Raw genomic sequence first — 27,778 nt, forward strand, 5'->3', positions numbered from 1 at the left:
AGGGCTTCATGCATGCAAGGCAAGCACTCTACTACTGAACCATCTTCCCAGCCCACATATATATATATATATTCTTTTAAACAGATTATAAGGACCCAGACACCATATTGTTGGATGATTTTTTTCCCACTAAATGGACTATTTTCAATGTGAGGTCTGAAATATGTGCTTGTTCAGGCTCTGTGCTCTGAAATTATTCATTGAGATAGCTAAGTGTCTTGTTGCCATGTTGTACAATTTGATACATCAAGAAAATCAGCTAACATAAAGCATCTGGAAATGAAAACAAAACATTTTCCTTCCTTCCTTCCTCTCTTCCTTCCTTCCTTCCTTCTTTCCATTCAGCTGTGCTCCTTTCTGCTGTTCATATGGATAACTTGATTCATACGTTTCTTTTATCACATTTTCTAGTATGCACAAGTAGGCATTTTTCACAATAAAAGTTTATTTATAGTAGCTAAATTATTAATTTGAAAAAAGACAAAATGTATTCTTTGTAAGTCTTTACATGCAAAGGAGCTGCCTCTGTTTTGTTCTGTGTTTTATTTTTTTTTCTTTTCTTCCAGTCAAATTTCTTTGCCCACCCACAAGACCTCACAGATGTGGAAACAATAGAATTTGCTTGCAATCTGAGAAAATGTGCAATGGGATTGATGACTGTGGGGACAACTCAGATGAAGATCACTGCAGTGGTAAATCTGTTTAATGAGAAATAATTAATTTGGTAGCAAATGTAAAACGGGAGAATGATCTGAGAGATTAAAGTGATAGGAAAATTTCCATCTGGCATATCTGAATATATTGCTTTCAGGCACTTGATCTTCTGACAGTGTATGAAAATAACCTAATATTTCCTTTGCACAGCAGAGGACTGTGGATTTAGCCAGAATCCCTATGAAAGAACTTTTTTCAGAATATGCTAATATCATAAACAAAACAACTTAGTTTAAATAGTTTTGAAATAGTTGACAGAGGACAGTGGACTTACATAGATTGCATGTACACACAATCCCATTTCCAAAATTCATAAGTTTGAAAACTCCTAATCTAAAGGTTTAAGGTAACATTTTACAAAACCATTTGGAGATGAAACCTAACCTGAACTCCTTTGTGTCTGTTTCTATCATTTCGAAAACATCCCCTCTTATGTGCCATTGTTTAAAAAAACAGAAAAATACTTTTATGAACATGCTAAAATTCAGCTCCAATTTTTCACTTAGTTCCAGTGCTTATAGAAAGCTTCACAGTCTCAAGCTGTCCATAGCATGTAGTAAAATCTTGAACATACAATTTGCTACATACATTAGTTTTGACTCTGTAACATAATTACCACATTTTTCAATTGAATTGGTAGGTAAGCTTGTGTCTAAGGCAAGGCCCTGTGGGAAGGATGAGTTTGCTTGCAATAACAAGAAGTGTATCTCCATGGACTTGCAGTGTGACAGGCTTGATGACTGCGGAGATGGTTCTGATGAGCAGGGCTGCAAAATGAGTGAGTCTGTTAAACAAATATGGGTGCATACCACCCCCCTTTGACACTTCTGTGTGGCGAAACTTATATTGCTTCGGGAACGTTCGCTTTCTGTTGTTGTTGTTGTTGTTGTGGGACTTGAACTCTTGGCCTGGGTGCTGTCCTGAGCTCCTCGGCTCAAGGAGAGCGCTGAGCCACTTCCGGTTTTCTGGTGTTTAATTGAGGACAAGTGTTTCACGGACTTTCTGGCCTGGGCTGGCTTTGAACTGAACCGGGATCCTCAAATCTCAACCTCCTGAGTAGCTAGGATTACAGGCATGAGCCACTGGTGCCCAGCTTGCTCTTTTTAAAAGAGGCTTAATTTTGCTCTTTACCAAAGCAACCTGCCTAGAGTATCCCTTTAAATTCAGAAAACATGAAGTGGAAGAGGTTGACTTCGTAATGAATTTCCTTGTTAGAGCTGCAGAGGAACACGTGATATTTAAATTTGGGATTTAATAACAAAAACTATTCTTTATCCCTTAGTATGCTACTTAAACAAGTATAGAGTTAATATTTTTGAGTTTTGCAAACAGAGAGTGATGCTTGGTTGAATTATGGCAAAGGGCTTAATAATTTATTCATTGCTGAAAACTTTTAATCCACTGCTATTTAAAACTATTTCATTTTCTTTCTTTTTTTAAATAAGTTTTTTATTGTGAAAATACTGTACAAAGGGGTTACATGCACAAGGTATTGAGTACATTTCTTATCAAGCATTGTTGCCTCCACCTTTGTTTTTCCCCTACCATCCCTTCTTTCCCATCTCCACACTACCCTTTTTTTTTTTAGCATGCTGTGATACTTATTAGAAATTATGTGATATAATTTTGTGTTTAATGCTTGGCACTTGATATTCTGCATTCAGGAATTTCAAACATTTATGACTAAATTCAGAAATCTAGGAATGTCACAACACACTTCCTATTTTGAATATTTACTTTTTTCACAATTTTGCATCTGAGTTATTGTTCACTAAATAACAAATACCATCCAAACACAGACATGTGCACCTATTTACGAATTGGTGAGAATTAATAATAGTTACAATTCTAATAATTACAGTTCTCATTTCTCAAAAAATTAGATTTGTTCAAATAATTTGGAGGTAATTAAATGGTATCTCTTTAATTATATCACTTTCATATATTGGAGCTCTAAAATGTTTTCCTGAATGGAAGATAAAACAAGGAAATTAAGTATTTTTTCTGGAAATGACAAATAGCTCTTTCATATTCTCTCTTTACATCATTGCAACCCATGAACCTGGGAGCATTTTGTACACTCAAATGTGACTTCTCATGTGTATCCAAAGCTAAACATTTTAACAAACTGCTAATTTAGACTGTTAGTTTGATTAATGTGGGAGTCCCTTTGATTAAATTCACTAGTGTATGTATGTAGGTTAACACTGAATGTACACATCTCTAAGTAGCTCCTAAAAAAGTTGTACTTATAAATGAATCCATTGTAAAGATAGCCTATCATTGGAATCACAGACTCAGTCCTTTCTTTTACAATGATAAGGGCCTGATAACACCTGTTAGTATATCAGCTGTCAGTAGCTTGTTGCAAATTATATTTAATGTTAATGAGTTTATTTTACCTTTACTTCTATACATTTACACAAAATAAAGGCTTAAAAGTATTTATAAAAATAATTATCCATGTGATAATTAAATATGATTCCAAATTAAAAATAAAACCTCCATTTCAGGACTCTGACTTATATGAGTTTTGATCATATTTTTAAATCCTAGCTCCCAGTGAATACACCTGTGAAGATAATGTGAAGCCATGTGGGGATGATGCATATTGTCATCAAATAAAAACATCTGTTTTCTGTCGCTGTAAGCCTGGATTTCAGAGAAACATGAAAAACAGACAGTGTGAAGGTACAGCACATTTCCTCAACAGCTTGCTCTTAAATCTTTGGGTTATAAAGGACTCCCAAGGCTGCTAAATTGCAAGATGACAGGGGATTGATTTTCATCAAAATGCTGTGTATCTGTGGGATACCTTTCACTTAAGAGAGGGAGAGTCTCTGGGGTCAAGAGCCTGTTTGTTTGCACAGCTAAGCTAACCTCTCTAATACTACAAAGCACTTTTTCTGTAGCAAATTCAGACCTGCAGGAATTTCAATTGTGCTCTGAAAGTTCTGTTTTGAAATGCAAATAACAAAATTGCTGCTTCAGGAACTATTGGAGAATTAGACTCACTTCATGAAAGAATATATTTATAGTGCCCTATTTCTCTTGTGTGTGGCATTTCCAATGCTCTAACAGCTAATTAACACTTAGAAAATTATGAGCTTCTGTCCCAACACTATGTTTTAAATAATCCTTTGTAACACAATGTGTATGTGTGTGTGTGTGTGTGTGTGTGTGTGTGTGTGTGAATGTTTAAATTCAAAGTCAGTATGCTTGTGAATTTCTTTCAAAATGCTCAGTGAAGGATGGACAGAATCTCATATTTGTTTCATATATGTCAGTATGTTTTATATCTGTGGCTTAACTATAGACCCACAAATGATAGTGCTAAATATATGTCCTTCAAATTCCCCACATAAAATGGATATTTATATTTATATATTATTGTGTTTAAAGCTGAATCCAAACTATTTGTCTGGCTTATTTATGCTAAATATAGGCACTTGTATCTATATTATTTCTTTCTGATACTCTTCAGTTAGAAAATTACATGTGACCAGGTGCCAGTGAGCTCCTGCATATTATCCTAGCTAATCAGGAAGTTGAGATCTGAGGATCATGATTGGAAGACAGCCCAGCAAAGAAAGCTACAACACCCCACCTAAGTATGCAAAAAGCCAAAAGTTCAGCTGTGATTAAGTGGTAGAGCACTAACATTGATCAAAATAACTCAGGGACAGTACCCAGGTCTGAGTTCAAGCCTTAGGATGTGCTCGCATGAATAAAAATACTACATTGTGGCCAGGCATTAGTGGCTCAAGCCTGTAAACCTAATCAAGGGACTGATAGATCTAAGGATCACAACCAGTACCTGGGAGAGGTAAGAAAGTTCATGAAACTCTTATCTTCAATTAACTAGCAAAAAGCTGGAAGTGGAGCAATGGTTCAAGTTAGAGTGATATCTTTGTGCAAAATGTGCTTAGGAACATTGTCCAAGCTCTGAATTCAGTCACATACAACACACACACACACACACACACACACACACACACCCATACACACCCATACCCACACACACACACACAATTACAGTGTGTCAGTGTAAAACAATATAAATTATACTCAAAAGAGAATAATATATAGTCAGGTATTTATAAACATATTGAGTTAAATGCTCATTGATTAGTCATAACATTTCTCCACTTCCTATGCAACACAGAAAGCTCATAACCTATGTTATCTCTCTAAAGGAAAGACAAATGATTTTCTCATGGCTTTCCTATTAATTGTATTTAAATGCACAGGTGTATGCACACACATTCAAGATTTTTATTTCTGATAGCATTAGTTTCCTAATATTTATTTGGAGTCTGCTGTATGCTAGAGATTTACTAGATTCAGAATTTCTATTCTCAATATTTTTGTGATTATTATATTCCATGAAAAATACAACTACAAATTACATTGTTCATTCGAAATAGCTTTGAATGCAGATTGAAATACTTCTGTCTTGCATATGAACAACTTATCAACTCTAATTAAATTTACATTTATGACAGGTGATAGAAAAGGCAATTTTGATTTAGTGTAGAAATTGGGAAAGATATCACTTAGACTTTGTAGCCCAAGTTGTCAGTGGCTTTATCTAAAAATTTAAAAAAAGTCAATAAAGAAATAACTTAAGTGGAGAAATACTGAAAAATGAATGCCAAAGACTGTGCACACCTGGTTCATGCCTGAGGCTGAGAATGGAATGAGCAGGAGCATGGTCCCAGTTCAACCTAGGCCCGAAAAGTCCTTTACAGTTTATTTTCTTGGAAGTAAGTTGAAAGCAGTGACAGGTGCTCTCATCTCAACAATTACAGGAAGCCCAAATTAGGAAGATCATTCATTGTCAAGGAATATATGGGCCAAGATGTGAGATCCTATCTCAAAAATAATAGCTGGCAAAAGATAAGACTAGAGGCCTGTCTCATTGTTAAGAGGACCTGCCTCTCAAATGGGAGACTCTTAGTATCACCCTACTTCAAACAACAATAGAAAGAATGTCAAGAAGAAAATTCAAGAGACATTTTCAGTTTCTAAATGCCAGACACTGTTCCAATTGTTAGGCATATGTGGAATAGCTACTCCTCTTCATAAGCTATTATCTAGGCTATCACCGAGGCCTCATTCTATAGAAGAGGACAAAGCGAAGATATTGCCTGTTAGAGGGACACGTGAGGCACTTGCATTCTTTTTGAACTATGTATTTGATGTATACCAAAGGTAAACCATAGTGGCAAATAGGCACCTGTTCAAAGTTACAGGTACTAAAAAAATATTATAATTATACATCACTTTTGAAATAATAGTCTGCACTAGAGATAACTACGAAAAGGTTACTCTATTGTTTAATTTTCTTTTTGACAATAGAGTCAGAAAAGCCTGGAGTTTTGACTTAGGTGGTCAATGGGAGGATCCCTAACTCTAGCATTAAAAAGTTAGAACATTATTGAGTGCATTTGTTGTTGTTGTTGTTGTTGCTTTTGTTTACACTTTTGGTGGTACTGTAGCTGAAGCAGACTGGCAATCTGACAGTGGTACCATATTGCAAGCCTTTTGTTGTTGTTGTTGTTGTTGTTTTTGGGTCTAGTCATGGGGCCTGGGCGCTGTCCCTCAGCTCTTCAGCTCAAGGCTAGCACTCTACCACTTGAGCCACAGCACCACTTCTGGCTTTTTTCTTTAGGAATCTAACCCAGGACCTCATGCTTGCAAGGCAAGTACTCTACCACTGAGCCAACTTCCCAGCCCTTGTTGTTGTTTTTGTTGTCAATTATTTTCTGATAAGATCATACACTTTCCATGGTTTGGCCTGTGGACTGTGATCCTCTTACCTATGTCTTCCAAATAGCTGGTCTTGAAGGTTTAAAACATCAGCAAAGGTTGCTGGCTTAGATAGGGCCTTACATATTTTCCTGGCTAGCCTTTGAGTACTGATCTTTCTTATGTCAGTCTCTGGAGCTGATCACAATACAAGTAACAATCACTGGAACAAGCCTTGTGTGTTGAAGGGGAAATAGCCCTATTAGTGTGTTGATCCTAAAATTCTCTAGTTTGAAGCAAAGATTTATCTCACAAATTTCTCCCATAATTAGGACAATATAAGTGATGATAGATCAAAGCAAACTAGAGTAAGAAAGAAAAAAGTAATTCACTTTATTAACTGATCTTAATCTTGCTCTGCTTTTAAACCCTTAAAAATAGAGGCATGTACAAAGCTACCAAATACTGCCCCTGACTTATGATTTAGATGTCTTTAACTATAGATGGTTTAAGGATTTTTGCCGAGTTCATGTAACCTCATTTAAACCTTTATTCTTAAGTAGTATGACAGTGTAAATCTATGTCTTCGTATTCTGCCAGTATATAGAATGTGGTGATAAAAATGTACCCATTTTGCCAGTCACTGGTGCTTTGTATCCATAATCTATCTACTCAGTTCTGAGATCTGAGGATTGAAACTGTAAGCTATCTTAATTAGAAAAACCCATAAGACTTTCATTTTCAAAAAAAAGCAGGAATATAGGTATGGCTGAAGTTGTAGAGCACTAGCCTTGGGAAAACACCTCAGGAACAGCATCCAAGCCCTGATGTTAAGTCCCAAATTAGGTACATTCCCCCTCCCTCCCACACACACATGCACACACTCACACACAGATGCATACCCAGAGAACCCAGTGTAATTTATGGATTCAAGGGCTACCCATAGAGGAGAGAGGATAATATTATAGAGTAATATTCTAAGAGAAAAGCAGCAGGAGAGTTAATAGGGGACAGGAGAAAGGAAGGGTCATCACTCTCACACATTGGTGGAGACCAAGGAAAGCTACACTCTGGTGCATCTTGATAGATGATTAGAAATCTTGTATGTAAATGCATGCAAGGACATTATATGACTAGGGACTAGCAGAGGACATACACGAAGATAGGAAGGCAGATAATCAGAATGATTCAATGAAGTAGTTGGGATGTTTGGAATGCATATTTTAAGACATTAAGTGGAATAAGCAGCAAACCCGAAATAATAAATTCTATACTTAGGCCATTGTGGGAAAAAAAAAAAAAAAAAACATCATTACCCAGAAAACAGCACAGGAAGACACAGGCTGGAAATTTGAGAGAGAATTAAAAAACATATAGGAATAAAAGTTAAAGGATAAATTCTGAAAGTGGAAGAAAAGGTGAAATCATGGTGATGCTATATTGAACTCTTCTTTTCTAGACCTGAATGAATGTTTGGTGTTTGGCACATGTGCCCATCAGTGTATAAATATGGAAGGTTCATACAAATGTGTGTGTGATCAGAATTTTCAGGAAATAAATAATACCTGCATAGCCAAAGGTAAGGCTATAACCATTATTACAAATTAGATGAAGGAGTAAAAATGTTTTGTATTGTCTTCTAACAATAGTATCATTGCTGATCATTTAAAATATATTTAATTTCATATTAAATATAGCAATATATAGAACACACATAAAATATGTATATTTTAATGGGATGAGTTAAACTTTTAATTAAAATTTAATTGATGTATAATCAAATGTATTTATTGGGCATAGTGAGATCATTTGTTACATGTGTACAATGATTAATATTTTCCAACTTTATAAACATTTATTTCTTGTTTGGGTTGGGAGACCTCAAACTCTCTTCTCAATTCTTCATAAAAGAAAGTCTTTTACTTTGCATTTGAAATAATTTGTAGGAAAGGTTACCAGTTTAAAAGATAGTATAATAATTTAAATAAGAAGCGCTTTTATATGATCTGCTTTCAGTATATTTAAGAAATTATAATGTCATTGGGAAAAAAGTACAACAAAAATTATCATCATACATTGAACAGAGTTTATGTAGGGATTTTAAAAGATTTAAGATAAAATCTAAATAATTAACTGAAGAATGAAAGGATGATGTTTACCAAGGTGCATTTTATTCATAAACTTCTTTGTTGAACAGCAACTCCTTTGTACAACTACTTAAAGATAACTTAAAAAATTAAAGACACAGGGGCTGGGAAGGTGCTCAGTGGTAGAGTGCTTGCCTTGCATGGTTGAGGCCCTGGGTTCGATTCCTCAGCACCACATAAGCAAAAAAGAAAAAAGCTGGAAGTGGCACTGTGGCTCAAGTGGTAGAGCGCTAGCCTTGAGCTGAAGAGCTGAGGGACAGCGCCCAGGCCCAGAGTTCAGGCCCCACGACTGGACCCAAAAAAAAAAAAATTAAAGACACAGTTTTAGTCCAAAATAAGTCACTTGATTAAATAAACTAAATGCTCAGAGACTTTTGAAGTTTAATGATCACTCAGGATGCTCCCATAATATTGAGAATCAACCCATGGAATCACATGTACTCTTGTACAGTATTCCTCCATCATAAGAACATCTTTCTCAAAAACCTGATTTCTGCTCACAAAGGTAGCTTTACTGTAATAAAATCTAAGTAAATAATCATGATAAATTTTGAGGACAGTATCATAAATCAAAAGTCATATAGACTAATATATGAGGTGAAATTCAACGGTTATTATTACAGAAGAAACTGTGCAAAATAACAAGTCAAAATTATTTTAAAGTATATTATTGCTTTAACTTTAGTTGAAATTTACTTTATTTTTGTATTTTATTATAATAATCTCCAGGCTCTGAAGATCAAGTTCTCTACATTGCTAATGACACTGATATCCTGGGTTTTATATATCCATTCAACTACAGTGGCGATCATCAACAAATTTCTCATATTGAACATAATTCAAGGATAACAGGAATGGATGTATATCATCAAAGAAATATGATTATTTGGAGTACTCAGTTTAATCCAGGCGGAATTTTTTACAAAAGGATCCATGACAGAGAAAAGAGACAAACCAACAGTGGACTGATTGTAAGTAAATCACACTTAATGTTTGATAGACAATCCTTGCTTTTCAAAGATCATAACAAGCCCAGAATCTCTGATTCATACCTCAAACTCTAGCTACTCAGGAGGCTGAGATTTGAGGATCTGGATTTGAAGTTTGTGAGACTGTTATTGCCAGTAAATTACTCAGAAAAAGGCAGATGTGGTGTGGCTCAAGTGATAGAGTGCTAGCCTTGAGCACAAAGAGGCTCAGGAACAGGACCTAGGACCTGAGTTCAAAACCAATGATGGGGGGAAAAAAACATAATATCTTTTTAGAGGAAGGTTGATTAATTTTCATTTATCCCTTTGCACAAACAGTAGGAAAAATATAATAAAAACAATTTAAAAGATTTCATTTTAAAGAGAAGAATACATGTGGAGCCACAGCCAATATCCTAGAAATTGACATTTAATTATCACTTCTGATTTTTTCTTATATAGAAATGTTTTTCGTCCCCTGTTCTAAAACTTAGACTGACATCTAGCCTTGACAATCAGAGTATGTTTTATTTTCCTGAGGGGAGAATAACTTATAATGCTGTTTAGTTTTGTACAATTGGTGTGCTGGTAAATTTTTAAACTGTGTGCTAACTGCAATAAATTATATGAACTGATGGAAAAAATGTTCTTCCTATTTAGTTATTTTATAGAAGCGTATGAAATGAATTAGCTGAATGATTTTGTTTTTTCATTTGCATAAGTTTAATGAGTGATATCTTACATTTCCTTAACATAGTATAATATATGCTCCATACATATTCCAACATAACATAAGGATGTAAATATTACTTTTTATGATATAAGGTAATAATATCAGAAATACACTTCTAAGAAAAGAAGTACATTATAGTGTAATTATTTCTTCCTTTCCTGATAACTATATTTGGGCAACATCTAAGCAGAGTGATATTTCCTTCCAGGTCTGTGATGGACATGTTGATTATCATGGTTATACTTTTTGAGAAAAGTAAACTAGAACATTTGTTTAGTTTTGTGTTGTAGACTCTCAGTGTTTGTCTCAGGGCAATGTTATCTTATATTTTGAGTTTTGAAGTAACCTGGGAAGAAAATGACAGATATTTACTTTTAGCACTCTGACATGTAACCACAAAATCACAAAGTCAAATGTGCCCACAGCAGGATGTAACTGAAAGTTTATATTTAACATGAATTAAAGGCACCTGTCTGGAAGTCCTCACTGTTTTTTACATAAAGATATAAACTACAAAAATACCATCTGATGCAAATACTCAGCATATTTTAATTTTGTCCCTAAGCTGGTTTATAAAGAAGCTAAGGGGCTAGGAAGGAACAGGAACAAAAATAGCTATTCAATAGGGCTTAGGGTAGATTAACTGTTAGTAAAAATTCATATATACATGAAGAGCTTCTTCAAATTTTCTGTCCCAAGACAATGTTGCATAATAATTTTACTTCTATTCAGACTTTTTCCAGGATGGACTCAAGAAATTTAGATCATCTGTCTTCTTCCCTCACAATGAATCTCTGTCCTTCATACCAGACCAAAAGAAAAATACATGGGTATAGTCAGAATTAATTTAATCACTAAAACAGAAGTATATTTTCATAAACACTGTGCCTATATCACAGTTTCATTTGTTATTAATGTAATAAAGAAAATACATTGTGGATTTTAGGCTATGGATTCATGATAAATTTTGTTCCAATAACTTAGTATGCTATAAACTATTTTAGGAAGTTTTATTGAAGGCATACATGTGTACAAATTTATATAAAATAAAAATGTATATATAGATACATATAGAGATAGATAGACAGATAGATGGTAGACAGATAGGTGGGTAGATAGATATTCAACTTTTCTTGGTATACAAGTACATATCATATGGATTTTGCTCTTGACTGTACAATGTAAACTTTAGAACAATTGATTGAGGTATATATAACATCTTACTCATAGTCCCATTCTTATTCATATAAGTAATCATTATATGAAAAGTATATAATATTACGAAATTTCCTCTTCTGGATAATACTACCTGAACCATTTGGCTTTTTTAATCTGAAATCCATGTTTTTGATACAGAATCAATTTTCTACCCTTATGAAATGAGTTACTCTATCATCCATGTAAAATGTATGTTTAGTATCACCAGGTAGGCACCAATTAGTATATTGATCATGAACTCTACTTGTCTTTTTTTAATGGTACTGGGATTTGAACTTGGGTTTCTGGAATTACTTGCAGGTGCTCTACCCCTTGCATTTTTGTATGACTATGGCATGAAATGTAAACCTCCTACCTAAGGACTCTTTCATACCTGAGGACAAAGATGCACTTTAGCAAACTTAGCTTATCGATAGGGTCTCATTAATATTTTACCTGAGCTGATCTTAAGCCAGCTTTGATTTCTAGCCCCCTGAGTGTCTGGAATTTTTCTAGGCAGGTTGTAGTATAATTGGTTTCTGAATCAATAAGCAAAGGAGAGGAAAACACATAAAAAATAGGCAAATTGTGAACTATGATCAGTGATTTAGAATGAAAGGGCTAGTTAGGTTACAACAATATCCACATGCATATTCTCATTTATTGAATAGATTATAATATTGCCATCCAAGTAAAGGGCAAGAAACATGTTGTACTAGAAACAAGAAATATATTACTCAGAAAATTAAATGTTAAATAAAATCCATACCAAAGATGTAATTTTTAATATGTTCTTTTTCCTTTGAAAATTTTGAAGAGAATATTCTTCTGTAATCTGTGAATATTCTTGGAACACTAATTATGATTACAAATTTAAAATTCAAATGTAGTCTAAGTTATTTACAGTTGGAAATGCTTATGATATCTCTAAACCCCTAGGCTATATAAAATTGGATGATTTTTTTTATCCCTTAAGACAATTAAATTATTTAAAGATTAAGAGACTGGCATGATCCAATCTATACATAAAAAAGCATAATCAGATTTTGCATTAACTTTTAGTAGTTGGAATATGATAATCTTCTGCAACAAAAGAACATATTTGGGGCAGTATATAATTTATCGTAAGAAAAGTTACACAAGAAAAGTTTATAATTGTAAGTCCTAACATGTAGGTCAATGCTTGGAAGAATCCAAATAGTAATAAAATTGCATATTAACTTATTATCAGTACAGAACTAAACATTTCTTAGAAAACAAATGTTCAGATTCTCTTGACATGTTTGTTTTGAGAAATGGATAACATTTTGGTATGCTGTTATTTATGCAAAAAAGAATCTTCAAAATGTCCACACTTAATAATTCATTCATTATTAATCGTATCTTCTAAAAACTGATTAGGCTATTTTTTCCTGGAAAGCTTTCAGCAAAAGGTCATTTTGTTATCTTAATATGTTTTGATTTTTAATTGAAATACAATTGGTAATTCCTACACTCAACATATGATATATGATAACATATAAAATATTGTGGAACATTTGAAGATGAAGTAGCATCGACTTATTCCATCATAATAAAAGTTATATTTAAATAATGGTACAAACATATGCACACACAAATACATGAATGCTTTTATTTAGGATGTATACTGCATAAGGGCATGTGCTTTTGCTTCATAGAGGATTCATTTTTTGTGTTGTGATAGGATTATATTTTCCTTCAGTTTTTTTAATAGCTCACATTATTTACAATAATCTCTAACACATGTAATACTTTCAATTTGTTATTTTGCATATGCTTTTGCTTTTGTTTTTCACATTTAAAATTTTTATCTATATGAATTGACATGTATACATGAATAGGGATTTAATGTCTACCCTCTGTATTATTAAATAATCTGTAATTTCTACAGTGATTGAGGGGGCACTCCTAATTCTCTATAGCATTTAAGCCATTAAAATAATTGGGTGTAGGTAAAGTCTCATTTATATTCAGTTTACCTTTTTCTGGATCAACACACAGTTAAGATATGTTGAACATTTATCAAAATATTATAGAATATTTTATAATAAAGCAATCCCAATCACATTTCTTCATTTTTTCCTAGTTTCTTATACTTTTTTGCATGTTTTATTTTCAAGTGTTTCATACAGTATAATTAGGAAAATTAAAACAATGGCTTATATTCAGGCTTGTGTTACAGTGATAAATTAACTTGCGAGAAGTAACGGCTATGATGGAATTGTTATGACAAATTTCCCATTAACAAACTGTTCTTGTGTTCTAACCATTACAGAATATCATATGTTATCAGGTTTATCTGAACAATAAGTCCTTTTTAGAACTGTAATTTTAAAAAATTACATGTTTTTCTATCACAGAAGTTTAATTTTAGTGACACAATTTTTGTTATTTTCAGTTACTAGCTAAAAGTAAATTATGGGTTACATTTCTTCCCAAACCTTAGAGAATGAGGTTGTCACATTTACAGTTGAAAGAAAAAGAATACTATGTAAGATAATGAATTTATAAATATTGCATGATGATTATATAGATATTCATGGCCTGGACTGATGATTTTCAGTTTGTGTGCTTCCGTTTGAGTGTTATTCTGGTATTTTTCTCACCTTAGTTCCAATATTTAATATGGTTTGAAAATTGGTAATTTATTATACATCTAACAATAAATTGAAAATGTATGAATTTTGTAGCGTTTCTATTAAAATGAATACATATGATCATTTTTAATTTCCCATTGGGTTTAATCATATCATTTTATTTTAATAAAGACTTCAAGCATGGTAGCTATTATTTTGTTTCCCCTTCTATTTTCCTTTTCATTCCTGGTTTCTGATTCTATTTCTTTCTTCATATGTATGTCATCTACTTTCTCACTATATAGCCTAGGCTGTCCTTGAATTTGACAGTCCTCCTGCCTTAATTCCTAGGATTACAGGCATGTGCATTCTATTTTACCTACCTTTGAAAACAATTTTTGAAATGAAGAAAATTGTAGCACTTATATTCTAGTTGAACACTGAATAAAAATCAGAACAATAAGACTAGAGCATCTCATGAAAGTATATGAGAGAAAAATTTATAAGATGTCATATTGGCACTAAGTATTTAGAAAATTATAAGAGATTTTTGTCCTACTGTGTATAAATTATATATCATAATTCTTACAGAAGATATGCCAATGAATAATTTATTTAAGAGTGGAGAAAGTATATAGTCTTCTAGCTGAAACTTTATTCACAGATTAACTGAACATTAGAACTATAACTGGAAATGTTCCCATGGCTGTAGCTGAAGAGTCAATTATGAGAAAATTTATGATTAAGGATTTTACGGTATGAGTCTCTTGCTGCATTTAATTCCAAAGACTTCACTGATTGCTCTCGTACAGTATTAAAAGGGACTTCAACAATGAATTACAGTGCTTTTGCCCTTTTATTTTTTTACTACTCAACTGAAGACCAGATTCTTTTCAGAGATGCTTTCTCTAGTAAACATGTTGTAAAGATTGACACGCACACATATATTTAAATATAGCACATATTACACATGAGTTCAGTTGTTTCTTAGTATTTGAAGGTGTTTCCTGTAATATTATGGCCTTTGTGTCAGTGAATTGTCCAAATGTCTGTCTTATTGACCACAGTATTCATTTTTACAATCTGTTCTCTTCATCTTTAATATTTAATCAGAAGCTTAAATATTTTTTTACCTTGAGTGTATGATCCATGATCCCATTTTGGTCACTTTTGTGCTACAATGATGATGATGATGATGATAACTGATTAAGCCTCTGATTAAACTGATTCAACTTCTCCCAAGAGCATATTAGGACACCCTCTTAGGACTGTTTTCATTTTAATTCATTCTCAATCTCAAGTTATTCCCTGAACCATATCCAAAATGATGACAGTTTGTCTCATAGACACTTTATCTCATTAAAATTGTCAAAACTATTAACGTAATATACCCTGTGGGGTGGGGTTTTTTATGTTTATTTTTTGTTCCGGTTCTGGGTGGGGTTTGAATCCAGGCTTGGGTGCTGTCCTTGAGCTTTTTCACTCAAGTCTAACACTCTACCAATTTGAGCCACAGTTCCACTTCTGGTTTTCTGGTGGTTAATTGGAGATAAAGTCTCATAGACTTTCCTGCCTGGGCTGGCTTTGAACCATAATCATTAGATTTCAGCCTCTTATGTAGCTAGAATTGTAGGTGTGAGCCAATGGTATCCAGCTTATAGCCCGTTTCTAAATATTTATTATATAGAGAAAACATATGGTTCATCTTATCCAAAAGTTAAAATTTTTGGACTTTAGTCCAGGTACTTCTATTTATATAAGGTACATATTGATTTCTCCTATTTCAAGCAAATACATTTATACTGATATTCTTCTCTAATAAATTTCTCAAATTTAATTTGACTAATAAAATTATAATATATGACTTGAAAATTACTGATAAGGTGGATATGCTGATATGTATCTGTAATCTGAGCTCCCAGAAGGCAGAGGCCAACAGCATTTCAGGTTTGAGGTCTTATTTCCAATGCTAAAATCCCATTAAGCTTCTGAGAACATAGCTTTTAAGACTTCTTGTATAACATGTGTGATGCTTTGGGTCCCATCCTCAATATCAAGCATACACAAAAATGTCTAAGATAACTTTCTAACTTATATTTTCCATGTCCTTTTTTATCCTATGCTACATTTAAAGGGCATTGGAATAACTTGGGAGCTTTTAGAAATCTTAATATTTAGGACATGTGCTGACCAATTATCAGAGTGCTTGTATGTGTGAATGACTTCCAGGATTTCAGTTGAAACAAGCAAGGTTGAAAAGCCAATGATATCCAATGTCCAGTGGTGTAACTTTTTAGATCAATACATACGTAAGACTATAGGTGATGTGTCACAAAACTAGCCAAGTGCTAGCTAAATTTTGGAAAACAATTGATAATCCATTTCCCAAAGACTAGTCATTGATAACTATCAATCTAACTTGAAACTGATCATCCCCACTTAAACCTTTTTAATGAATTTCTATTGTAAACCCATTGTTTACCAAGTCTTTCCATAATATTCAGTCTCATCTTCCACCACGTTCTATCTCCTTACATATTTGACACCATAAACCTACATATACACAGATACCCACACATTTTTTTTGTTTCAGCCATATCTTGACCATATTTCAATTTTGTATACATACAGTTTTTTCCTTCTTCACTCTAGACTATTAGATATTCTATTTCCTTGATTTCATTAAAATCTCAATATACCAAATAGGCATTATTAAGAAAAATTACTTTCATCATTATCATCACTGAAAATAGTCACCAGAGACCTCAGCTTATATTAAAACAAAAAGGTTTACCAGGCTCTGGTGGCTCACACCTGTAATCCTAGCTATTCAGGAGGCCCATATCTGAGGTTCAACTTGTTGTAAGGAAATTCAGTTGCAAGAAACAGAGAAGCCACCACTTAAGAGTTCAAGTTGTGAGTCTTTATTAGAGAGTGAAAGGACTGCTGGTGGACTCTTGTCTCAGAGACCAGCAAACCTAATGGAGCTAGCACAAAGCTTATAGATAGGCCAAAACCACATAAAGTGTGAGGAATTAAACCTAAGAAGAATGTTAAATAAAAGCAAACCATCTAGGGAAACACAAGGGCCAATTATCTAGGGGAATGATAGACCCAGTCTTGTTATCATATGAAGGTCTCCTTACTTCAAACTTACTGTTATCATTTGAAGGTCTCATTACTTCATACTTACTGTTGTCATTTGAAGGGTATCTTCATACAATAACTAATTATCATCTTAAGAAGGTCAATTTTACCCAGGTGCACATAACTCACATATATAATCCTATTATTCAGGAGTTTTACATTCAGAGGTCCGTGGTTCTAAATTAGCCAGGCAGAAAAGTCCATGAGATCCCATCTTCAAACTAATCACTAAAATACCAGGCTAGAGGGGCTAGGAAGGTAGCTCAGTGGTAGAGCGCTTGCCTTGCATGCATGAAGCCCTGGGTTCGATTCCTCAGCACCACATAAGCAGAGAAAGCTGGAAGTGGGGCTGAGGCTCAAGTGGTAGAGTGCTAACCTTGAGTTGAAGAGCTGAGGGACAGTGCCCAGGCCCAGATTTCAGGCCCCACAACCGACAAAATAAATAAATAAATAATAAAATAAAATAAAATACCAGGCAAGAGGTATGGCTCAAGTTGAGGAATATTAGCCTAGCACCCAAGCCTAGCAAGAAAATGTTTAGCTCATAATTTTAGGGACATGACGTCCACATTTTCTTCTATGACCATTTTCTTGTCATTTATTGATCTTTTGACCCACTGTCTAATAAGTTCATGGTTTATTGATTGAAGTCAATTCCTTCTCTTTACTCACACAAAACTACCAAAATTTTATGAAACAATTATGTAATTAACAAAAATAAGTGAAGAGGTTTGCTGTAACAATAAAAGAACCAAATAATATAGGCTAACTGGGTATATATACCATTAAAACAAGCGACAGTACTTGATTAACACTAGTATTCTGAATATTGCTCTACTTTTGGTACATGAATATTTCCAAGCTTTGAAAAATAGTTTGCATTTTTAAGATATATTATTTTCACAGGTTAGATATGTGTATAAAATTGACCTTTCATTTAGTACCCAAGCATTCATTATGTTTTCTCTGCACAACTTTTCTATTTAATAATAGAGGATGTTACTTAAATATATCCTTTGCTAATTAAAACAACCTTAATATGTATTTGTAACCCTATTAAAAAAGAAAACGATTTTCCTGTTCTAATGTTTAAATTCTCTTTTCATAAGTCTCTTTCTCTTTCCTGTTTTTAAACAAATGCCTCAGGGACTTACATCTTTAGTTTACTAAAGCTGGACTTGTGACAGATAGTTTCCAATACCCAGAACTTGAAAGTAGACAGGAATTATAACTTAAAATAAGAACCTTTAATTTTGTTACAATCAAGCTGTCAGTTTTGTCTGTAAGATTTCAGTGTTTCATTCATAAGATTAATATACCTCCACAAAGCAGACTGCCTTAGGCACCATAACTTTGCCTATGTATTTAGAAAGCTTATTAAGAAAGAGAAAATTTGTCTGAAGAAATCCATCAAAATGTGTCATTGAGTTTGTGCAACAATAAGAACAATACCTGTGGTTGTCAGGGTAACCACTTGCTTCTAATATCTCTTAGATATACATCTAATTGATGTCTCTAGTTCCTTGACCTTTCTGTTTATTGAGCTAGCCTAACAAATAAATGAATCATTTTATTTATTTTTTCTTTTTCTTTCCAATATAGTGTCTTCTATTTTGTTTTCAGCCTCTTTAGAGCCAAGTGGCTTAAGGTATTTTGCCCTGAATTTCAAGCTAGTTCTTCCATTTTAGTCTTTGAACCTTAGTTTGTTTTCCTTCTTTTTAAACCGGAAGGATTTGCTGGCTCTCATGAGTTGGTTATTATATCAAAATCCAATAGAAACTTCTCTACCTTTCACTCAGTCAAAATTAGTTTACGTGAGCCACTTCCATATTGTTAACACCACTCACAATCTTGGTCTAGTTGTAAGAAATAATGAAGAATTATTTCTTTGTAATGTGACTTAGAACAACAACAACAACAACAACAAAAGATTTTCTAATTGGCCCATGGGTTCCATGAGATTATTATCTTACTGTTGCCACATTCTCATGATAGTGATCTTAGTATTTCTCACTCTTTTCCTGATCCTTCTCTTTTATTTTTTGTCTTAAAAATCTTCTTTCCTTGGATGTCTTGTTCTGCAATGGTCTCTTCAGTGGTGAGCATCAATGAGTATTCAAAACGTAACCTCTTTACCCTGCTAGTTTAACAAGGTTAAAAAAACAAACAAACACCACCAGTCTAGGTCAAATTAATTGGATGTGACTAGAATTGGCCCCCTTTTCTTACTATTTTAAGTATTACTGGAATAACAGTAGGAATCACTTAACCCATTATCAGAGACCAAAATTTTGAGATGTGAAGCAATTTACAAATCATTAGTATCTCCTGTTATTGCCATGTTAGATTGTTTTCTTTCTTCTAAGCCATGTTACTTACACTAGAAGTGAAACTGAAATTATGTTTATCCTTATAAGATATACAGCTAGTAGAGTTTTCAAAACCCATTTATCAGAGGGTATTGCAAAATCAAACTTCTGAGTGCTCCATAAGCATGAGGAATATAGACTGCAAGTCATCACTGGTACAATTTAGACATGTGCAATTAAAAGATAATGAGGCTGGTTTTGAGCTTAAGTAAAACAAAATGAATATAGTGGCTTTAACATAGTTTAGAAGTCATATTTTCTTCCAAGGTAGCATTAAGGAAGACACTATGTATAAATGTATATTTACATCTGTCACAGTAGAGAATATTTTTCTATTTTTTTCTATTTGCCTGTTCTTACCATGCTAAGTGTTTGCTTTACTGGTATTAGAAAATTATAAATATACCACAAATGACTAGGAACAGCTTTTAATTGCAGTTTTAGACATTATATTTCAAAATTTATAAAATTATGTCTTATATTGACATGCACATGACATTTAGTAATACATTTATTTTTTGATGCTGCCAAACTAAAACAAAATGCAGCTAATTTATATACTAGTGTGTCTGAAATTGAGTTTTAGTTTGACTATGACATATCTTTATGTAATAACCATCTATGATTATTATTTATCTGACATTTCTAGAACACTGTGTATTGCAGAGTGCTTTATACTTAATTTAGATAACTTTAACTAACCAGTATATGGACAATACTCATTATTAAGGCTAAGAAATAAGGTACCATAATTTTTTTTTCAGTTTTATTTTTGCTGAAGCCCAATATATCAAAACTCTGATAGCAAATACCATTAAAATCTGTCTCTGGGTTCAATGTGTGGTTTAAGCCATAATTTCTTTCTTAGTTCATAATGGTTACCCAGCAAACAACAGCTAAAATTCCTATTTTTGACATCCCATATTCTTTTGGTTGTTGTTGTTGTTGTTTTGATGGTCGTGGTGCTTGAGCTCTGGGCCTGCGTGCTATCCCTCAGCTCTTCAGCTCAAGGCAAGTGCTCTACCGCTTGAGCCACAGCTCCACTTCTGGTTTTCTAGTGGTTTTTATTTGAGATAAGAGTCTCACGGTTGTTCATGCCCTGGCTGGCTTTGAACCACGATACTTAGACCTCAGCCTCCTGAATAGCTAGGATTACAGGTGTGAGCCACCAGCTCCTGGCCCATATTCTTTTGATTATGTTTTGTCTCATCACTTTCAATGAATTGTTTAATAAATTTTGTTAAATACTCAACCACCAAGCAAAGAGTTATGGATTAAAACATCATATTTCATCTTGCATTAAGTCCTAATGATGCTCTTAGACATTGACTATATGTCTAAGTTGTAATCACCTTCAAATAATTGTTTCTATTTTTGATATAATATTCCTAGGAATCCCTTCTCATTTTTGGTTATGCACAATAACCTGACTATGTCCAATTATGACTACACTAGTTTCTGTTTAATGTGATCAAGTTAATTGAAGGGTACAGAGAATGCAATATTTCCCTTGCTGTCTGTTCCTAATGAAGTCTTTCACTACTGTATCACAATAATTCCAGAATGTTGAATGTTTTCTAAAGACCCCAAACTATCAGATACATTTGCAACTTTCCTCAAAAGATGTTAAGTTACAGTATTTGTCTAGATGTATCTGGTTTGCTCTTCCATCTTTTAGATCAAATGGTATATTATGGTATTTTATGAGAATGTAGAGGACATTTTATGCCTTCATGAATATACACACACACATATATTATATACCATATACTAGCACTATGTAGCCAATTATAACTTAATATTAACAACTTCATTGTTATGGAAATATAGAAAAGCAATGAGTAGCTAGGTGTGGGCATAAAATTAATCAGCACATCAGTTGCAGTGGCCTAAATTTATAAATAAGATGTGTGGGCTTAATCAGAAGAGCTGTAATTAAATAATTATATATTCATAAAATTAAATTCTACCTAGCAATGTTTATGAAATCATGGTGTGGAGCAGATGTTTTACCTATGATTAAGGAACTATTTCAAAAAATTATGGTAATAGATATAAAAATTATGATTCTTCATGATGGGCACTGGTGGCTCACTCCTCTAATACTAGCTATTCACAGGGTCGAGATCTGAGGATCAAGTTTCAAAGTCAGCCCAGGCATAGAATTATATGAGATTTTTTTTTTTTTTGGATCCGGTCGTGGGGCCTGAATTCTGGGCCTGGGCGCTGTCCCTCAGCTCTTCAGCTCAAGGCTAGCACTCTACCACTTGAGCCACAGTGCCACTTCCGGCTTTTTTCTTTTTGCTTATGTGGTGCTGAGGAATCGAACCCAGGGCCTCATGCATGCAAGGCAAGCGCTCTACCACTGAGCCACCTTCCCAGCCCTATATGAGATTTTTTATCTCAAAACAAACAAACAAAACAAAAGTAGGGTTGTGGCTCAAGTGGTACAGCACTAGTCTTTAGCAAACAAACAAAAAATCCTTAGGGACAGCTCCAAGGCTCGGAGTTAAAGAACCAGGAATGGTACACACACACACACACACACACACACACACACATGCACACACACACACACAAAACATACAAATTATGAGTACCCTTAACAGATGCTGACTGGGAGATGTCACAGGTGAACTTCTTATGGTCATGGAAATATTCTAGCAATATGATGATTAAACAAGTGTAGTTCAATGCAGTTAAGATAAAGATGGAGCCTAGTATTAATCTGAAATCTTTGTAATAAGACCTGACCATTTTCTTATGATTAATATCAATGTGTATTTACAGAAAAGTATACTAATTTCCCTTTGAATATATGGTGGTATGTTGTTCTTTCTTTTAGTGTCCTGAATTTAAAAGACCCAGGGACATTGCAGTTGACTGGGTTGCTGGTAATATTTATTGGACTGATCATTCTAGAATGCACTGGTTCAGCTATTACACCACTCACTGGACCAGTCTGAGGTATTCTATCAATGTCGGACAGCTGAATGGCCCCAACTGCACCAGACTCTTAACAAATATGGCTGGAGAACCCTATGCTATTGCTGTAAATCCTAAAAGAGGGTATGTAAATAGTCTAGTATTGATCTTTCAATGTGTGGGTCTGTTTTGTACTCTCTAGTTGTTTCTGTAATGTTTGACATGTAATGGAATAACAAGACTTCTGAAAAAGTCCATATTTCTCTCTTCTCTTTCTCACAAGCATGCCATTTCGCACCAATGATGACACAAAATACTTGTTTTCAGAAAATCTGTCATGTGATACATTCAGTGTGTGGTTGAATGTCTGCTTATGCCTCTCTCGTTTTATCGACATGTTACAAAATAATGAAGCTGATTGATAAACATGCAAATCTATTATTATTTTCTTAAAATACTAAATATACTCATGTTGCACATTAAATATACTCATGAAGTACATTAAATATACTCATGTAGTACATATGTATAAACAAATTTAAACAATGTAAGATAAACATTTCATTTCTAATAATTTAAGAAAGCTAATTAGAAACAGTGACCTAAACAGGATAGGAAATAATACATAAAATCTTCTAATCATCCAAAAGACATTAGTTCCTGAGTAAAAAGAGAAATGCCAGTTGCTAGAATTAGAGTCCGTCTCCTAAAGGAGTAAATGAATTCTATTTCAAACATTAGTCAACTCTTTTTTAAGAAGTATATTGGTGTAAAGTCCATACTAAAATGAACATTGTCATTGCGAGATATTTTCAAGTGATTGAAATATTTACCTACTAAGATGTTAATGATCTTTTTAAAACTCAAATTTGTGTATCAAATATTGAACCACGTTATATACAATTTTCAAAATTTAGAACAGTCAATGCTTATTTATCATACTGATTTCCATGGATCCTTATTGCTGTTTCCTAATTTGTGTGTTTTCAAATTGAGTCCTGGAATCCACTTATTAAAAGACCATTAAGAGACCTGGGAGTGATTCTGATCTGCAGATACAGAACCTAAGGGAGCAAAACCAGGTTACAACAGCACCATCACTAGGCTAACATCCTTAACCTACTCTCTTCAGGATGATGTACTGGACTGTCATCGGTGACCACTCCCACATAGAGGAAGCAGCCATGGATGGCACTCTAAGAAGGATTTTAGTACAAAAGAACCTGCAAAGACCCACAGGTAGGAGGTCTTTCTGACACATTCTAAATTGTGAAGCAGGATGCTATGCATATTAGTGTTCACATTTCATTCTGGTTTTGTTGGCAATACAATAATTTTTTTACAAGTTAGTAAAATAATTTGTAGTATGATTTTTATGGAAGGCACTAATATTTTGTGTTCTATTTTCCCAACTTGAGAGACAGGTTATTATCATACTTCCAGTTAGATTATGGGGTGTTATTTAAAAATGCCCTTGCAAGGCTATTAGTAAGATTTCACATGCATAAAAATTTGACAGTATATAGCAGTGTAACAGGGTATTTTTTACAGACATATGTAATGCTATGGGGATACACAATAATATTCTCAGAGGATGAAAGTGAAAATAGAAAAAAATGAAAGAATTTATAAGGTTTTATGACTCCTCACCTTTTTATAATACATCTTTTAAATAAGATTTCATTTTCCTTTTCCCTCCCCAAATTAGAGAAATGTATATACAAGATGCAGGGCACTGACATCAAATACAGTGAAAACAGGGGTTATACCATGGGGGAGGAACATACAAAAATAACAAAAAAATCACATGGGACATTATAAATACATTAGAAACAATAACAAGGAAGAAAAAAATATGTTTGTCCCTATCATGGCTTTCATTTCGCTTAACATCATCTTATATGGTCATATGACATAGCTTTTAACCTTTCTGCTTGTCCTATACATGTACTAGTTATTACAAATAAGGGAAACCATGGGACCTATGTTTCTTTGGGCCTGGCCTACTTCACTTAATATAATTTTTTCCAAGTCTTTCCATTTCCTAACAAATGGGGTGATGTCATTCTTTCTGATGGAGGCTTAAATAGGGATACAGGCTGACCCATTGTAACAATGATATGTACAAGACACAAGTCCATGCTGAAAATGAACTTTACAACTTTCACGGGGGGGGGGGGGGGGGGAGTGAGGGGGCGGGGTAGTTGTGGAAATGGGAGGGATAGGGATGGTAGGGGAATAACAAAGGAGGAGGCAACAATGCTGGAGAGGAAATGTACTCATTACCTTGCTTATGTAACTGTAACCCCTCTGTGCAGTATTTATACAATTAAAAAATACAAAAAAGGACTTCATTTTCCCATCTAGGTATATCATTGGAGTTATTATTTCTGACTCTGCACTATTTGGGACTCCTTGTCAATCTGCTTTCTCCAAGGAATTTATTCTCTTAACTCTCATTTGACCGCCCAACCAGTATTACCTTGTCTAGGATATTCATCCAATCCTGTAATGCCTAACAGTAACATTTCTTCAATAATAAAACCTTTGTAAGCTGCATGTACTTCAGGTACTCTGTACCTTCCACCCTGCCCATTGCATCCCATAAAAAGAATGAAATTTCTTTTTCTCTCTTTCTTTCTTTCTTACTTTTCTTTCTTCTTTTTTCATAATTTTTCTTTCTCTTTCTCTATGTGATCTATGTTAATTATAATGTGCAATATCTTTGTGGATTTACATTCACTGATATTTGATACCTTGTTCTCATTTCATTGTGACTTATGTCTTGTTACTCAAATAGAATTTTTTTCTCACTCCTTATTGTATAATAATTGGGTTTTGATTCTGGGCTTGCTTGACAAATACCCCTAGCCTTTTCTGCTTCTTTTTTATTTTTATTTTTTTTTCAAATACAGTCTTACTCTTTATGCTTCCTAGGTAGCTTTGATGATCAGTGCATATCACCATACTTTTTTTCCAGGCTAGTCTGGAATTGCAGTGAGCTTGGTTCTGCAGCCAGTGTAATTTATATATTATTATTTAAGCACCAGATTGAGGAAAGATATTCTACTATGGGAAATAGGTTATAAAATCATATAATGTCACAGAACCATAAGGGCAATAGAGGAAAACCTCACAGTAAAAAACAGTTAGTATTGATAGTCGTGACTGTTAGGATCCTCACTGAAATGTGGAAAATTGACATTTGTGGAGAGACTCAAATACAAAGAAATAAACCAAGCAGGTGAACAGATGAAGAAAGAGCTTCTCATGAGGAGAATGGAAAACTCTGAATTTGGAAAGAGAAGAGGGGGACAGGGTAACCAAACTCCTGTATTGCCAACTAAGGGCAAGACAGCTCTGAAAGGGTATGGAGATGGTAAGCAGCATAATGTGTCCCATACAAAATCTTCATTTTTAAACACTCCTATTATTTTCATTTTTTATTAATTTTGGACTCTATGAAGTAGGTGTGAAATTAGTTTATTTAAAAAAACTTAGATTTCATATTTCATATACCATGTATAATGTGTTTTCTTTTCAAACAATAACTATGGCATCAGTTTGCAGAATTGTCTGCAGAAGGGAACCTGACATGATCATTCTTTCAGAGGTTATTTATAAAGACATTGATATTTAGGAGAAACCTGGAAAAAGCTGGAGAGATTAGGGGAAAGCAGCAGTAAAACTCTTTCAAGTAAAGTCTAGTTTGGGTGTGAAGCTCCAGGGATGGAGCACAAACTTCATGCAAGGCATGAAGGGTGTCAGCTTTTTATTTGCCTCATCAGTCATTGGTTGACCTTTGGGCCTTGACTTCCCAAGCAATTGTACACCAATTAGGGGAGCACAAATGTCTGGAGAAGTGGTGAAGTGTAAGCCCTGAACTGCTAATGTGGCAACTGGGAAATGGTTCCCCAATGTTAGAAAAGGTATCTAAGAAGTTCCCACACCACTTTCTGTGGTGGACCTTATAAGATGAATGCATTTTCACTAGTAACCACTCTGCTCAGCACTAAAAGGGACTTGATAATGAATAAGGTATGATTTCTCAGAAAGTGCATATTTGAGAATGAAACAGATTGATGCGGTCTCAAAAGTAAGTGAAGATTTTGCAAAATGTGAGCTGTCTTTCATGCTTAACAATCTTATCAGAATTCAGAGAGAAAAAGTATCTCTCATACAGAAAATGAATGCATGAAAGGCATTACTTGAACAAATGCTTGAATAATGTGTAGGTATTTGAAAAATGGGCGGATAATAATTTATCATAAGACATTTTAATGAAGATGTCCTTTGGGTGTTAGAAATATCAGATTTTAAATTCCAACGAATCACTCATTAACAAGAACTCAGAATGAAGTTATGTTCAGAGTTTGGTTTCATCATTATTAAATCAAAGAACAATGATAAATAATACCGATTAAGTGAAATAGATCTATCCTTGTCGAAGGGCTCCAGTATAGAGCACTAAAATATGATTCAGAGAATAGAATTTTGTTGTGTTTATATTTATAAACCAGTTACTCAACAGAACCAGAGTTAAAAAGGGAAGTTTAAATACTAACAGGATTAGATGTGATATTTTAGGCAATAATGATTTGTCATGCAATTTTCTTTCAGTTCTTTGAATAAAGTATGTCTTTAGACATAGTATTTTGGTATAATTTGCCCAAAGTGATGAATAGACAAAGAGAAGCAAAATTAGCATAGTGGAATTTATGATGAGAAAGCAAGGGACTGAAAATGTATCCAAGTGGGATAGTCAATTAAAATCAGCCATCTTGTTTCCTTTTATTTAACCATTCTTGTTTTATTCAAGAAAATACTGAATGCTTGCTGTATACCATGCACTGCTATTCATAATATATATCATTGTATTTAATATGGATTCAGTAGCCTATAAAAGCAAAACCAAAAGTGTGTGTGAGTGTGCTTGCATGAATGCATGCATGCACAGCACAGTGTGCAAATGGCACTGACAGGCATGAGTGTCATGCTGCAGGATATCACTTTAATTACAACAGAAAGGAAAGTCTTTTAAACAGTTGGTTGTTAAGACTAGTCACTAAACCATGACAAAGTTAAGGATAGAAATATTTGTAATATAAAGTAAGAACATAGTTTCAAAGGCCTCAAAGTAGGCAGTGATGCAAAGTCAATGTGAGTAGGAAATAAACTCGAATGTGACATGAGATGAGGCTTGGATAATTGAGAAGGAGCTAGTCCCTAA

The 27,778-nt window shown here is 33.9% G+C and overlaps 1 protein-coding gene across 1 annotated transcript in view; it reads left to right on the top strand.

The window, feature by feature from the left end:
- Lrp1b (low density lipoprotein receptor-related protein 1B) overlaps nucleotides 1–27,778 on the top strand; it is a 1,500,426-nt gene that overhangs the window by 1,372,816 nt on the left and 99,832 nt on the right. Inside the window, exons 72-78 of the mRNA XM_013030060.1 lie at nucleotides 567–692; nucleotides 1,355–1,492; nucleotides 3,271–3,405; nucleotides 7,925–8,044; nucleotides 9,342–9,583; nucleotides 22,469–22,692; nucleotides 23,681–23,787. Coding sequence (XP_012885514.1) covers nucleotides 567–692; nucleotides 1,355–1,492; nucleotides 3,271–3,405; nucleotides 7,925–8,044; nucleotides 9,342–9,583; nucleotides 22,469–22,692; nucleotides 23,681–23,787 — 1,092 coding nt within the window. The remainder of the gene's footprint in view (nucleotides 1–566; nucleotides 693–1,354; nucleotides 1,493–3,270; nucleotides 3,406–7,924; nucleotides 8,045–9,341; nucleotides 9,584–22,468; nucleotides 22,693–23,680; nucleotides 23,788–27,778) is intronic.

Source organism: Dipodomys ordii, unplaced genomic scaffold (genome assembly GCF_000151885.1).
Source record: "Dipodomys ordii isolate 6190 unplaced genomic scaffold, Dord_2.0 Scaffold126, whole genome shotgun sequence".
NCBI classification, from domain to species: domain Eukaryota; kingdom Metazoa; phylum Chordata; class Mammalia; order Rodentia; family Heteromyidae; genus Dipodomys; species Dipodomys ordii.